Here is a 16372-nt window from a genome sequence, read left to right on the forward strand (position 1 = left end):
AGAGTAGATGCAGCTTTATTTGCAATGTAATTTATGTGTCTGGTCCATTGCAGATCTGCTATCAGGATTATGCCGAAGTATTTAACCACTGTGGCTTTATGTAGGACAACATTGTTTACTACCTGTAAAAGTCCCATGCATGCATTTTTTTAACATTCAGCGCCATTCCTCAAAGCATGCACCAAGCTGAGTGTTTAAATCGGTTTGCAAGGATACGATAGCGCAAATTTCACGGAGGGCGCAGAAAGGGGAGACGAGACACAGGCGCTCCCCTTTATCCTTTGTGTAGTTTGCACTGTTTTCGTGTCATGGAAAACCAACTAGCTCGTGATGTGTTCTTCAAGGATACAATATCACTCTTGTCATCGATAACCCTGTATGCAATGCAATCATCCACGAACATGCGAAACAATGAAGGGATACCAGATGGGACGTCATTGATATACAACAAAAAAAGAGGTGGACCTAGCTAACAAGGAACCCTGTGGCACACCAGAAGTAAGTTGAACATATTATTTATTTATTTACAAATACTGCGGTCTTGAACAACGAGACCATCGCAGGTGGGTACATAATTTGTGTAACACCAAAGGACAAAAAAAAGAAAATACAGCAGACAAGATGTCACCAGCAGCGAAATTACTACATCACACTATACTGTATCATTCCACAACATTAGAATACATACACTGCAGTCATAGAGCCAAGCATATAACAGGTTATTATTGAGTAAATCAGAACAAATTACTCAGCAACCGAACACTCAAAAGTTCGTCACTTGTTGCAGCAGCGCCTCAAAATGGGACAAATAATTCTGTTCGACTATATGACCAGCAAGGTTGTTCCATTCGGTAACATTTCTAGGAAAATAGGAGTATTTGTAGCAGTTCGTTCTTGTGGATAAAGGTTTTACGGAAAGAGAATGTCGCAGACGTGTTGCATAACCACTAGAGTAACTAACAATTTTCGAGATGTCATTGTTGTAATGCCCATGAATTAACTGGAAAAAGAATTTCAAACGACAAATACGATTTCTATCAGTAACGGATGGTAAGCCACTCTTTTTAAGAAGATTAGTGGTAGAGGTGCGGCCATAGGAATTATAAATAAATCTTACTGCTTTCTTTTGAATCCTTTCTAATTTGTTAATATCAATCTTGGTATATGGGTCCCAGATCATTACGGCATATTCTAAGCTTGGCCACACAATAGTGTTATACGCAAGGAAACGTGTTTCAGGAGTTGCGAACCATAGTGCACATCTCAAGAAGAATATTTTGCGCAGAGCATTTGCTGAGACGGTATCAATATGTTTGTTCCAAGAAAGATTATTGGAAATCCATAGGCCTAGATATTTGTAGCATGTTACCTCAGGCAGTGCACAATCGGAAGTACCATACTGGTAGAGGAGAGGATTCTTTTTAGGCGTTATTCTCATATATACTGTTCTATCAAAATTTGTCACCATTTGCCACCTATCACACCACCACTTCTGAAAGTCATTATTTAGCCTGATTTGATCTTCACTTGAATTAATTCATTCATAGAGGACACAATCATCACCATATAACTTAACATAAACAGAGAAATCTTGGACGATATTGTTAATATAAATAATAAACAAAAGCGGTCAAAGCACAGATCCTTGGATTCAACTGGAATGCTATGTGAGAGGTCACCATTTAGTGTAACAAACTGGCGCCTGTTTGTCAGGTAACCCTTAATCCAGGTTATTAGTTTATCGTTTTTTATTACAGAACTCAATTTATATATTAGCTTGTTATGAGAAACCGTATCAAAGGCCTTGGGGAAATCTAAAAATATTGCGTCAGTTTGTTTTCCTTCGTTTATGGCTTCTGAAAAATCATGAATTGTTTGTATAGCTGTGTATATGTCCAATATCCTTTGACGAAACCATGTTGAGCTTTCGATATTACGTTATGTTCTTCAAAAAAGGTAGATAAATGTTTATGAATAATGTGCTCAAGTATCTTACACGCTGTGAAAGTAAGTGAAATAGGGCGATAGTTTTGCACGCGTGTTTTGTCACCGGTTTTATGCAAAGGTTTAACTCTGGCAACTCGCCATTCATTTTGATGAAGCACCGTTCAACACAACACATTGTTTTCTTGGTACCAAGGAATCAGAAATCCAAGTAATAATATCTTCAAGCTATAACCGTGCAGTTTTAATAGTAACTAGAAGACTGTGTGCAACTGCATCGAATGCCTTGCGGAAGTCTAAGAACACACAATCCTTTACTGATTGCTTGTCAGTTATGAGGGCCACATCATGAATAAATTGAACAGTGTAGTACAGGAATGGCCACATCGAAAGCCTAGTTGGCTTGGGTGTAGGACGTTAAGTTTTTTAAGGTGTTTTAATATACAACTGTCTAGTACATTCTCTGTAAATTTACAGGTATAGTATGTGCTCTATAATTACGTTAATTATCAAGGAGAAGCCCTTGAATGGCCTGTATTTCAAGTCTCCCCGTAGAGGGCCGTCGTTGGGAACAGCGATGAGTTGTTTGCAGTTGCGGTGATGCAACGAGCTTTATGGAGGGGAGAGCATTCGCTTAGTACGGGCGAATGGGACTTTGGCATCCTGTGGATTCATACCTGATCAGTGGACTGACTGCACACTGCAGCTGTAGGCTCTGCAGTCACAAATTTCGGCCTTCCCAGCACCATTCACGTTAACAGCTGGGCGACAACAGTGGTGGATGGGCTCCTGTAGTTTGTATACAGTAGAACAGCGTAAATAGCTGCTGGCAGAAGACCTCATGCTGTCTTTGCCAGAACAGGAAGAAAGTAGTTACATTCCCAAAGAGTTGAAAATGCTGTTGGATACAACTTAAGTCTGCAGGGAAGCTCCGCCCACATTCAGCCTCCCCGCACAGAATTCCTCCACTACGAAAAAGCAGTCCGCTGCTTAAACGTTTCTTGTTACCTAAACAAAAAGCTTATCTCAAGAAAAAAATTGAGAGCTCTAGCATCTCGATACGTGCATTGTTTGATATGGTCAAACAGTAAAAAAGCTGATTTAGTTTACTCTTCCGTTTTGCCAGCGGAGTAATACAAAACACAGCGGACCGCGGCCCAGTGTTAGCAACTGCTATTTTTTAAAGTTGTATCCTACATTTATTATTAATAAAAATAAAAATGGAAGAAAAATATGTTGCTGGCCGCGGCATTTGCTGCAGTCGTTCTCGCAAACACATCAGCTAATTAAGTGCGACTACTCAGATTAAAGGGGTATGATAGAGTAAATCGACCAAAAAAAAACGTATTTTTTTTCGTTCCATTACTAAGCAATTACACAGGCTAATGCTCAGCCCCGATCCGGGGACACAGATAAGCTCATCCAGCTGGCTGAAGACACCGGCGCTGCCGCCGTTTGAACGGGGGTGGCTTCGGGTCGCTCCTCTGTATCCGCTGGTAATAATAATAATAATAATAATAAAGTTTCATTGCAACCACCACTACACTCTGCGGAGCAAAATTGTGCAGTGGCGAACGCACAGGAGCGCTCGAAGCCATTTAAAAATCGCGCCAAAAACCGTTTCAAAATGACAGAGACGAGGCTTGCACGAGGGTCTTTGCCTTTGTTTAAATGTTATTTTCTACCAATTTTTCTGCGTGTAAGTATAATTTAATAATAAATACGGCAAGAGCAGTTAAGTATACCAAACTTCTGCAATTTTCATATGATCATTTCAGAAGGTTTCCATGATCGAGATCGCTAGATATCAAAGCGTGCCGTAGCCGTATCCGTTACTCCGCGTTTGAAAATGGCGGCAGACGAAGACGTAGAGCTTCGGGACTTGTTGCTCGAAACACTCGAAAAAAGAGGGGTCATCAATCGGATAAAGGTAACGAACTGGCTGCTTGGTCTGCCTGATTGCTGTGTTCTTGACGGAACAGGAACTGGCTGCTGTCGCGTAGGGTGTGTTTGGACAGCGCGTGTAGTTTAGTGGTTTAGTTTGGTCAGCGGCCTTTAATGCTTTGGACGACTCTGGTTTGGTCTGCCTATACGCACTTCGCAGATCGAGATAGATTGATGTGTGGGTTGAAACATGCTCTCATCACAACTTTTATTCCTTTTATTTTCTTTACGATAGCAGCAGGGCACGTCAGTACGTAATGCAGTTCCATTAACTAGTGCTCGAATTGGGGTGCTCCATTCATGAAATGTCGCTAACGCTGGTAGCGTCGTCTGTTTTGTGCTTCGTTCGGCTGCGCGCTGCCGCAGTGTTTTCTTTTTACGTGGCACCATGCGTAGCACGCTTCTTGAAGAAGCGCTTCTCGAAGAGGGTCGCTCCTCGAACTATGGTCCTGTCACTTCGGGCGTCCCCCAGGGCTCTGTTCTGGGGCCACTGCTTTTTTTGTTGTATATAAATGATATTAATGCTGATGTTACTTCTTCGTTTAGAATGTCCGCAGGCTACTGCGTGATTTATAGAATTATAGATAGTTCACTTGATGTACAAATACTGCAAGATGACTTAGATAAGATAGCCGTGTGGTGTAATAATTGGGACATGACTTTGAATACTAAAAAGTCTGTACACGTCACCTTTTCGAGGAAGCGCTCCTACCATTCTTATATATACACTATAAACCATGCGGCCTTGAAAAAGGAACAGAATTTTAAATACTTAGGCATTTATCTTACTGCTGACCTGAGGTGGTCAACGCATGTTAATTACGTTGTAAAGAAAGCTGCTGGTATATTAGGTTTGTTAAGAAGAAATTTCAGCCACCTTCCACAGCATTTCAAAGAACAGCTATATTTTACTCGTGTCCGCATGGTACTCGAATATGCCTCAGTGTGCTGGGACCCGAACACACAAGAACTTATTGATAAAGTGGAAAAAATTCAAAATAGGGCAGTCTGCTTTGTAGTTGGAAATTATGCCAGGACATTCAGTATCTCAGGAAGCAAAAGGAATCTTCAGTTTCCAGAATTTAAAGCTTGAAGAAGAAATGTGAGATTAAAATTTGTACATAACATTTTCTATTCCAAGACTGGTATAGACAGAACAAAATATTTGAAGCCGCCTTGCTATGTCTCGAAGCGAAGGGACCACAATTTAAAGCTTTATGAATTTCTTTTTAAATGTGAGGTACTCCATTATTCGTTTTTTCTGCGAACAGTTTCCGAATGGAACACTTTGCCGCCACATAGTGTTAATGTTCTACCTACTGAAGCCTTTTTTCACACGTTAAGTGCATGATTTCTTGTTTTTTGAATGTGAAAGTGCCCCCCTGTAGTAATGCCAAAAGGTGATGCAGGTACCAAATAAATAAATAAATAAAATAAGCACATCAAATTTCAACTGTGCCAAACCTGTAGCAAAAATTTTAAAAAACGCGTTCTACCAGTTGTTCAAACAAGCCCGCTCACGATGTCGAGCGATAAATGCTGTGCGAATGTTCTGCTTTCTCTTGTAATTCAAGAGCACATTACACGTTGGTTTGGGGCAGCATTGCACAGGTATTGCACAGATTACAAGAAATAAGTAAGTGATTACAATTACAATTACTCAGTCTGAAATGTAACTAATTACAATGGTCATTTGCTGCGCCCAGAAAAATAGCTAAAGTTAATCCATTACTATTGCGTTCTTTTCCTTCCAACTTTTATTGCCATAACAAGAATTTACTCAGACTACAGTGAACCACTGCGGCATGTTTGATATTACAAGTTTTTAATTTTCAAGGCTAGTTGTCTTTCGGAGTAGCTGTCGCAAATTTTCCCACATTTCCTTGTGAAAAGATCAGCAACTGTACTGAGCACTTTCTCGTAAGGGCAGTTGTTGCGCAATGCTTTGATGCTAGTGCCCAAGTCCTCTATGAAGCGCCACACTTCGCTGTTGCTTTGTGTGAAACCCTCCAAGTTGGGTGCAGTGGGGGGTAGAATCACTGGTGGGAGGTAAGTTACGGCATCATCTGACAGGACGGAGGTCCCTGCAGAGCGCTCACGTGTTACCTCATCTGACGAGAACTGTCGTAGATGATGGCAATGATCCGGTTGTGGTTCAGATATGATCGCGCATGATGGTTCTGTACAGCCATTTGCTCTCGCTCTGTCATGAAGGAAACATTCCCACCAGCTCCAGTGTTTGCCGTCAGGCTTAGGTTCTCAAAGCTGTACCATTGGTAACAACTTGCTCTTGGAAAAAGTAACTATGATCATCATCATCAGCCCGACTACGTCCACTGCAGGGCAAAGCCCTCTCCCATGTCTCTTCTATTAACCCTGTCCTTGGCCAGTTGCGGCCACCATACTCTCGCAAATTTCTTAATCTCATCCGCCCACCTAACTTTCTGCCGTCCCCTGCTACGTTTGCCTTCTCTTGGAATCCACTCCGTCACCCTTAAGGACCAGCGGTTATCTTGCCTTCGCATTACATGCCCCGCCCAAGCCCATTTCTTCCTCTTGATTTCAACTAGGATGTCATTAACCTGCATTTGTCCCCTCACCCACTCCGCCCTCTTCCGATCTCTTAATGTTACACCTATCATTTTCCTTTCCATAGCTCACTGTGTTGTCCTTGACTTAAGCTGAACCCTCTTTGTTAGCCTCCACGTTTCTGCCCCATAGGTGAGTACTGGTAAGATACAACTATGATCACCAGTAATCAATTACAGAAAAGAGTAGTTGAATTACCCAGAATGTTTCAGTTTGAAGAAAGTAATCGATTAGTTACAAAATTACAAGAATATGTAATTTATTGCAAGTAATCAGTTACTTGTAATATGCTACATACAGCTCTGGTTTGGGGCCACTTTCCAGGGAAACGGTTATGCATGGCGCGTTCTGTTGCCCTCTGGGCTCTGGTCAGAATGCACAATGGACTGCAACCATCGTCTATTGTTCAGGGTGGTGAAAACTACATTTCATTCACGCACGGTCCACTTGGAAGCATGGATGGTATTTGCGCTTGCTGTGGGAAGGGGTGCAACGAGTCAGTGCACGGAGGCAGTGGAGCGGTACTGCTTTCTCAACTGTTTGCAGTATTTCATGCTCTTTGCACCATTTGAAAACTGACGATGGACAAAAATTCGTGATGTTTAGGCACTCATAAGAAGGAAAAGTGAATTCCTGTGCTACATAAAAAGTTATCTTCTGGTTTGCTGCCTTAAATGTATGGCTCCTTATTTTCTAGAAATTCGCCAGATGTTTTACTACGGTGAGAGTTCCTAATTGCCCGTTTCTCGGTTTCGCGTCGTAACACTAGTGGTAAGCTGTAGCTGGTGTAACCATTGGGTATGGGTAGGACAGGGCAGTGTCATTTGCAGTATGGATAAGATAGTTAAACCGCTGGTCCTTAAGGGTAGCGGAGTGGATGCCAAGAGAAGGCAAGTCGGCGGATGAGATTAAGAAGTTTGCGGGGATACGGTGGCCGCAACTGGCAAAGGCCAGGGTTAACTGGAGAGACATGGGAGAGGCCTTCGCCCTGCAGTGGGCGTAGTCAGGCTGATGGTGATGATGATTATTTGGGTGTTGTACGTGGCTTACACTGTCACTGTGCCTAAGCGGAGGCAGGGGGGCGAGTGTAGTGTGTCCCTTGCAGGCAGAGCTCCGTGCCAGTGTCTACCTGGCGCTCGATGAGCAGGAGGGTCTCCGGCAGGCCGAGAAGCCGGCCGCGGGAGCCATTCTGGCCACGGATGACGGCCAGCTGGCGGCATCGCTGGTGCACGACTTTCTGCACTCCTGCAACCTTCGGTTCACCCTCAGCGTGCTGGAACCTGAGGCACCACTCGTGAGTTTGCCTGCAGGCAGCAGATACGATTTAACAGTTTGGTTTGGGCTAGTTGGTAACAGTTTTTCGAAAACGCAAAAAAAGGGCACGGGCAACACAGAAGTGGACAGGACAGGCGCTAACTTGCAACTTTATTTTCGAAAAACCACCACGTCTAATAAGAAGCCAATTAGCACCATCAAGCGAAGAGCAAGTGCAATGAAGAGCACAATCAAGATTACAGCGTGTGGAAAATAAGCAAAAAAATTGCAATAAAATAAGAAAAAGAAAAACTTGGTGCCGGGGGAACAAATGACCAGAAAAGAGACATCTCCTACTAAAACTTACCGCAAAAATGCGCTTTTCAAGCTTGTCAAGGTTAAGAGCCGAACAAATAACGCGGCAAAAATGAGGAGATAAAAATAGATCAACTAAAAGATGAAGGGAGTGTACAACACTAAGACAAACATGTGGTGAAGAAAGGCAGAATGACAACGGGGAAATTACATTTATGAGCAAGGCAAGGGTAGTAAAAGATAACAAACAGAAAATTGGGCCGGAAACAGACAATATTAGGCTTTTGGCATATTGTCACGACCAGAGGAGCCGTGAAGGTAGACGTCGGGAAGAACCCAAGACCGGGAGCCTTCTTTTAATTATGGAGCCAGCTTCCACGACACAGAACAGAACAGCGCGCCACGAGAGCCCACCGCCGCTTCGTCGTCGTCTTCGACTCAGCGCGGAGGCCGCGCGGCGCGTTGGGCGCGTGGCATTATTCCCCCCCGCGAAAGCAAACATCGTCTCGATGTGGAATGGGGTATGTACAGTGAGGGGAGGAGGAACAAAAAAAAAAAAGACTGGGGGTGAGGTGAACTATACAGCGCACGCTAGATGAACATGCAGGGAGAGTCAAGTTCACACGTGGGGTAAGGGGAAAAGGTACGAAACAGCGTGAACACAGCGCTCAGTCACGCGAAAAGTACGGCTTTAAGCGCACTACATGCACGATTTCAGGCCGTTGACGCTGAGGGCCGGCGACCACAGTTCCATGGGGGACAACTTCGTAGTTGACGCTGTTCAGGCGGCGCAGGACTCTGTACGGGCCAAAATATCTATTTAAAAGCTTTTCGCACAATCCCTTGCGGCGCACTGGTGTCCACACCCACACGTGGTCGCCCGGCTCGTAGTGCACGTCCCTGTGCCGAAGGTTATAGTGTCGGGCATCGGCGGATTGCTGGACCTTGATGTGCAAGCGGGCCAGCTGACGGGCCTGCTCTGCTTGCTCCACGAAGTGGCCAGCTTCAGGGGGAAGCTCTGTGTCGCCGTACGGCAGCATGGCGTCTAGCATCATGCGGACCTCTCTGCCATACACGAGACGGAACGGGGTGAACTGGGTGGTTTCCTGCGTCGCGGTATTATATGCGAAGGTGACGTACGGCAAGACCTCATCCCAGGTTTTGTGTTCAAGGTCGACGTACATCGAGATCATGTCCGCCAATGTTTTGTTGAGCCGTTCCGTTAGACCATTGGTTTGGGGATGATACGCTGTTGTTGGTCGATGAGCAGTATGGCTAAGCTCTAAGATGTCACGTAGGAGTCGGGCTGTAAACGCCTTGCCTCGGTCAGTAATGATGGCCGATGGGGCGCCGTGTCTAAGCACGATGTCGTGCATAAAGAAGTGGGCAACTTCGGCGGCAGTACCTTGCGCAAGGGCCTTCGTTTCAGCGTAGTGGGTCAAGTAGTCTGTGGCGACTACGATCCACTTGTGGCCGGACGACGAGAGAGGAAATGGCCCCAGAAGGTCCATGCCGACTTTGTCGAATGGTATTTGTGGCGGCTCGATGCACTGAAGCAGTCCAGGAGGCTTGAGCGCGGGTTTTTTCCGCCGCTGGCATTGCCGGCATGTCCGGACATAATGCCTGACACTTGAAGTTAGGTTGGGCCAGTAATAGTTCTGCCGGATTCGGGATAAGGTGCGGGTAACTCCAAGGTGGCCGGAAGTCGGTTCATCATGGCAGGCAAGGAGGACTTCATCCCGCAGATCAGACGGTATGACGAGCAGGTAAGTTGTCGGACTTGAAGTAGAGTTCTTTTTATAAAGCACCCCTCTCCGCAGGCAGAACGACGATAGTCCACGAGCTAGGTTTCGTGGTATTTCAGGGCACCCACCTTCGAGATGTTCGATGAGCAGACGGAGCTCGGCGTCGGCACGCTGTCTGGAAACGAGCTCAGATGTGCTGACCGCTCCAAGGAAGCTATCATCGTCGGTGGTGTCTTGCGGAGGAGGTTCGACGGGAGCGCGTGACAAGGTATCAGCGTCGGTGTGTTTCCGGCCTGACTTGTAGGTGACGGTGAAATCGAATTCCTGCAGGCGTAATGCCCAACGTGCTAGGCGGCCGCAAGGGTCCTTTAAATTTTTCAGCCAGCACAGCGAGTGGTGGTCGGTGACGATACGAAACGGTCTGCCATAGAGGTATGGGCGGAACTTGGCGGCGGCCCAGACTACCGCTAAACATTCTTTTTCCGTGGTAGAGTAGTTCAACTCAGCACGCGACAGTGCGCGGCTGGCATAGGCAATTACTTTGTCGACACCGTTTTGCCGCTGAACTAGAACGGCGCCAAGACCGACGTTGCTCGCATCCGTGTGCACCTCCGTATCGGCATCTTCGTCGAAATGTGCCAGGATGGGCGGTGATTGGAGTAGGCGTCGTAACTCGTCGAAGGCACTCTGTTGTTCGTTGCCCCAGGAAAATGACGTGTCATCACGGGTTAGGAGCGTCAGAGGGCTGGCGAGCTGGGCGAAGTTTCTAATGAAGCGGCGATAATAGGAGCACAGGCCCAGAAAACGTCGGACTGCTTTTTTGTGGGAGGGGACCGGAAAGGCAGCAACGGCAGCAAGCTTCTCTGGGTCAGCGCGGATTCCGTCAGCACTAATGACGTGCCCGAGGAACTTCAATTCGGTGAACCCAAAGTGGCATTTTTCTGGTTTGAGGGAGAGGTTGGCGGATCGAACGGCTTTGAGGACAGTCCTGAGGCGGTGCAGATGTTCCGTGAACGTTGCGGAAAAAATGATGACATCGTCAAGATAAACAAGACAGGTCTGCCACTTCAAACCGGTGAGAACGGTGTCCATCATTCTTTGGAACGTGGCAGGAGCACAGCAGAGCCCGAATGGGAGGACGCGAAATTCATACAGCCCGTCTGGTGTAATGAAGGCGGTTTTCTCACGGTCCCTCTCATCAACTTCTATCTGCCAATAACCACTTCTGAGGTCGACCGAAGAGAAGTACTTGGCTTGACGAAGTCGGTCGAGGGAGTCGTCGATACGCGGGAGCGGGTACACGTCTTTCTTGGTCACACTGTTCAGCTTCCTGTAGTCGACGCAGAACCGTAGTGTCCCGTCTTTCTTTTTCACGAGGACGACAGGAGACGACCACGGACTGCTTGACGGTTGGATGACGCCGTCTGTGAGCATCTCTTCGACCTGTGTTTGAATAGCATCTCGCTCACGAGGGGACACACGATAGGGCTGCTGATGGATTGGTCGGGCTCCTTCATGCGTGATAATGCGGTGTTTAACTATCGACGTTTGGCGCACTTTGGACGACGACGTGAAACACGCACCAAACTCCCGCAAGAGGTCCTGGAGTTGCCTCTTTTCAGTGGGTGGAAGGCCAGGATTTATGTCGACGCTGGTGACCGCTTCGGCGTCAGCTCCAGGTGTGTCCTCCGCACAAGCAAAGCATTCGGCCACTTCCTGAACATGGTCGACGTAAGCGATGGCTGTGCCACGGAACAGATGTCGATGTTCGTTGCAGAAGTTGGTGACAAGGACCTCTGTACAACCGTCATGAAAGGATCCAAGGCCCCGTGCCACCGCAACCCCCTTAGTGAGTACGAGGGAGACATTAGGCTCGACAACCCGGAGTCCCCTATGTGGCTCGTCGCAGGTAACTCTCGTGAGAATGCTGGCACGTGGTGGCACCGTAACGTTATCGTCGGCGACTCACAGGGAGGACCGAGAACCCTGGTGCGCAGGCTCTTCTGTGGCCATTGCGGTAGAAAACGTCACCAAGCGGTTCGGGAGGTCTATGATCGCACCGTGCTCGCGAAGAAAGTCGATGCCAAGGATGACATCGCGAGAACATTCGCGGAGAACGAGAAAAGTGGCAACGAATGTGCAGCCTCGAACCGTAACCCGGGCTGCACACATGCCGAGTGGTGCGACAAGATGTCCGCCTGCCGTGCGTATGTCGGGACCGTCCCAGGGTGTCGTCACTTTTTTCAGGGCCGTCGCAAGCCGTCCGCTAAGGATAGAGTAATCTGCGCCCGTATCAACCAACGCGCTGACCTCCTTTGTGTCGACGAGAACAGGGATATCCAAAGAGACCCTGCCTTCAGCACGGCCCGTCGATGGCTGTTGTGGAGGATTCAGTCGGTGCGGCGGCGGAACCTGGTCGGCGACTGGGGTTGCGCTGTCGGAGCGATTCAAGCGGCGCGTTGGGGGAAACTCTTCGGCGATGCGGCGTTCGGCATCGGGGCGATTGGGTCGGTGCGGCGGCGGAAGCGGGTCGGCGATTGGGGTTGCGGCATCGCGGCGATACGAAAGGCGCGTCGTGGAAAACTGTGCAGCGATGCGGCGTGCGACGTCGGGGCGATTCAGTTGCTGCGGCGGTGGAAGCTTTGCGTCGGAACGGCGTTCGGCGGCCTCGCCTCCAAAGGCCGCCGGAGCTAGTTTTCCCGACGAGGGCTCGAGGAACCACGTTGTCCCGAGGCGAAACGGGACCCAGAGGGCGAAGACCGGCGTGGAGAGGGCGATCGCGACTCGCGGCGCGGAGGAGATGGTGAACTACACTGGCGGGTGACATACTCGGCGATGTCTTGAGGGCGCTCTCCAGGGCGTGGACGGGGGCTGTCGACAGGAAAACCGCGGAGTCCCATTTCGCGATAGGGGCACCGCCGGTAGAGATGGCCGGCCTCACCACAGTGGTAGCAGAGCGGGCGTTGATCCGGAGTGCGCCAGAGGTCAGTCTTTCGCGGTGCCTGGCGCCTATCCGCCCAGTAAGGAGTCGGCTGGGCAGAGTGCACCGCGACCAATGGTGCGGTGTAAGGCGAAGGCCCAGGAGATGGGGCCGCGCGGCGCACGACGTCCGCGTACGTGACTGGCTGGACAGGAGTCGGGTACGGCGCGGGATCATATGGGGTCGGTTGCGGCGCCGGCACAGCTGCAGCGTCTTGTGCCCTGAGTGCCTGTCGGACTTCCTCGCGGATGACGCTGGTGACGGAATCGACGCGAGGGGCAAAGGTGGCTTGAAGGTGCTGCAGCTCCTCGCGGACCACGGAACGGATGAGTTCGCGAAGGGAGTCCGGATTCGTCCTGGGATCATGGTCGAACCGGTCCAACGTTGATAGAGTCGACGTTTGGCGCAGTTCCCGGTCGTACTGATGGGATCTTTGCCGCAGCAATTTCTCCATGTGCACGGCGTCGGCCAGGAACTCCGCGACGGTGTTGGGCGGGTTCCGCACGAGGCCGGAAAAGAGCTGGTCTTTTACGCCGCGCATCAGGTGCCGCAGCTTTTTTTCTTCAGGCATGGCCGGATCGGCGCGATCGCAAAGACGCTTCACATCCTCGACGTACATGGCAACACCCTCATTGGGAAGCTGAATTCGAGAGGACAGTGCACGCTCTGCGCTCTCCCGGCGGTCGCTGTTGGCGTACGTACTCAGGAGCTGACGTCGAAAGTCCGGCCACGTAGAGAAAGTAGTCTCATGGTTTTCGAACCACGTTCGTGCAGAGTCTTCAAGGCTGAAGTAAACGTTACGCAGCTTGGTAGCGTCGTCCCAGCAGTTAAAGGTCGCGACCCGTTCGTATTGAGCCAACCAGTCTTCGGCATCTTCAAACAGGTCGCCGTGAAAGGGCTTAGGCGTGCGTGGAGTCTGAAGGGTGAGATAGGTGGGGCTGGCTGCAGGGACAGTCGTAGGCAGGGCGGGCAGTGGCGTCGCCATGAGTGGAGTGTGACAGGGGTGGTCACAAGAGGCGGACGCGTCGAGTCGTCCTCAGGAGTAGGGAGCATCGGCCGCACCTCCACCAGTGTCACGACCAGAGGAGCCGTGAAGGTAGACGTCGGGAAGAACCCAAGACCGGGAGCCTTCTTTTAATTATGGAGCCAGCTTCCACGACACAGAACAGAACAGCGCGCCACGAGAGCCCACCGCCGCTTCGTCGTCGTCTTCGACTCAGCGCGGAGGCCGCGCGGCGCGTTGGGCGCGTGGCAATATAACACTTTTCTTCGGACGAAGCTCGAATACGCATCTATTATTTGGGATCCGCATACGAAAAAGAACATTAACTCCTTTGAAATCATTCAGAGGAAAGCAGTCAGGTTTATTTTCCACAAATACAGTAGATTTGATTCTCCCACAAAGCTAATGGCAGAAAATAATATCCCACTTCTTTCAGACCGCCGCAAAATAAACCGAATTTTGTTCCTCCGTAAGATCCTTTCACGCTAGGTAAACATTCCAATACCTAACTATGTTCAACCTTCTACCACCAGACGTACACGACACACTAAGGAACACACACTGCAGCCTATCTTCGCACGAACAAATTCATTTAAGTATAGCTTCTTCCCCCAAACCATCTCCGATTGGAACATGCTCCCAGAATCCCTTTTTCACAATAGCAATTTTAGCAACGCATTGGAAGAACATTTCCTTGGTTAAGTTGTCTCATTTTGTATTTTTAATGCTGTTGTTTTTATCTTCCCTTTGTTATCGCCGAATAATGCTGTGTTGTTTTTTCGTTTCTTTTGTGTGTTGTTAGGTTGTTTGCCCCTCCTGCCTGGGCCACATAGTTGGGGGCCAGTTGTGGGTTTCTAAGTGGACACAGGCCACCACCCACCGCGGGTTCGAGCTTCGCGCGAGCCAAGGGCCCCGATCAGCCGTCACCACACACCACTGGGACACCGATGCGGTGCACTCAACCTCCGCTGGGAGGAGAGCAATTCGCCGCAAAGAAATAGGCCTCCAAGTTCACAAAGGAGACGTTTATTCACGTCGTCCTTCAGCAGTACACACACACTCAATCGTCACCCCGTCCCGGGGCGCGCGAGGAGCAAGGCTCCGCTGCGCGCACGATGCGACTCGAGCAATGCGCGCCGCTAGCACGCCGCTGCAGGAGAATGTCCCCGCGGCAGTGCTGTGATCTCTCTCTCGTGTCAACCGTTGGGCCGGTTGCGAGAGAGAGTGGGCAATCAACGCAAGATACGCCTGTCGGAGGTCGCTGGACCCCGCTGGACAGGCTCGAGCCGCTGCAGGTCAGAGGACACGTGCGGGCGAGCTCGAGTATGCACTGGTCCGAGCGGCAAAGGCCGGCAGGGACAAACAGTAACGTACGCACCTTTCGCTGTCTCGGAGGGATCTCTCTCTCTGGGCCCCGCTCGGACGGTCGCGCGGTGCGCGGCCGCCCAAAGCGGGTCCAGAATTCCCGCCAAAAGGCGCCAATGGCAAAGGCCCTTGGGGAGCCGGGGCGGAGCTGTGGCTAAATGACAGTGATTAGTTAGTCACCCAGCTGCCTCTCCACCGCCTGAGGCGGGAGCAAGGGAAAGAGGAGAAACAACGCGGGAAGCCGGCAGAGCCGCGCAAAGGCGACGGCGGAAAGCCAGGATTCTCACAGCCTGCAGTATTTTGAAATAAATAAAATAAATAAGGGCTGTGAAACTATATATAGTAAAATGAAAAAAAATTTAAAAGCTAGGAAACTATAAAATATATGTATATGAAAAAAAGAGACAAAAAGAACGAAACAGAAAAGGATAAAACGAGAAGTATAAAGCACGAGTGTAGAGAGCTCCACGCTAAAACAACGAGGGGGGATGGGGGGTGAATGGGATATGCAAATATGAGATATTGCCACCGTACGAACGATTCAGTGGCGCCGTACCGCGGCCGAACTGTTTAAGCTTGGATTTGCCAAGCCTTGGGCACTCGAGGTGCTCGAAGAACGTCGTCTTCCTCGCTCGAGCTGCCTGCTGGCTGGCACGCCCACCTCGTCTACTTAGAACCTGGTCTGTTTCTTCAACCGTTTGTCGGTGACATATTTGGTGGAGGTGCGGGGTAGCGTCCCATGTACTCTGACTGCGAGGACTCTCTCGACACCTGTTCTCCACGCGTGGACACAACACCCGTCCACAAAGCGAGCCGCCGCCTGCGAGGCCTACAACCAGAGTTCGGCCAACTGACAGCGCCGGTAAGAGCAATGACATCAACCGTGGCTAGCCAGACAACTCAGCATTCCGGGAATGCCCCGCCATTCGTCCTTCACGCACCTCGATCGCCGCCACCGTTCCACGGGGACAGGTTCGAGGACATAGAAGACTGGTTGGCCAGCTTTGACCGAGTGGCAGGTTTCAATGAATGGGACGGCGAGCGCAAATTGCGCAATGTATACTTTGCGCTGCAGGACTCGGCCAAAACATGGTTCGAGAACCACGAAGCTTCCTTTACCACCTGGGAGGCTTTTCGCCGAGAACTCCTAGCGACGTTTACCACCAGCGAAAGAAAAGAAAAGGCTGAAATCGCTCTGCATTCGAGGTCCCAGCAGTCCAACGAGAGCGTCGC

At 49.5% G+C, this 16372-nt stretch overlaps 1 protein-coding gene across 3 annotated transcripts in view; it reads left to right on the forward strand.

Annotated features, from left to right (window-relative positions):
* The first annotated feature begins 3780 nt into the window (after nucleotides 1–3780).
* LOC149325106 (centrosomal protein 20-like) overlaps nucleotides 3781–16372 on the forward strand; it is a 50153-nt gene continuing 37561 nt past the window's right edge. For 2 of the 3 annotated variants that reach the window (XM_089563657.1, XM_089563658.1), the window contains exons 1-2: nucleotides 3781–3874; nucleotides 7583–7771. In XM_089563657.1, the coding sequence (XP_089419783.1) occupies nucleotides 3794–3874; nucleotides 7583–7771 (270 nt within the window). In that variant the 5' untranslated portion in view covers nucleotides 3781–3793. Of the gene's footprint in view, nucleotides 3875–7582; nucleotides 7772–8317; nucleotides 10060–16372 lie in introns of those variants that run through there. The other variant, XM_089563659.1, reaches the window with a different exon arrangement.

The sequence above is a fragment of the Amblyomma mixtum genome, chromosome 10 (assembly GCF_055824585.1).
Source record: "Amblyomma mixtum isolate Tamu chromosome 10, ASM5582458v1, whole genome shotgun sequence".
Classification (NCBI taxonomy): domain Eukaryota; kingdom Metazoa; phylum Arthropoda; class Arachnida; order Ixodida; family Ixodidae; genus Amblyomma; species Amblyomma mixtum.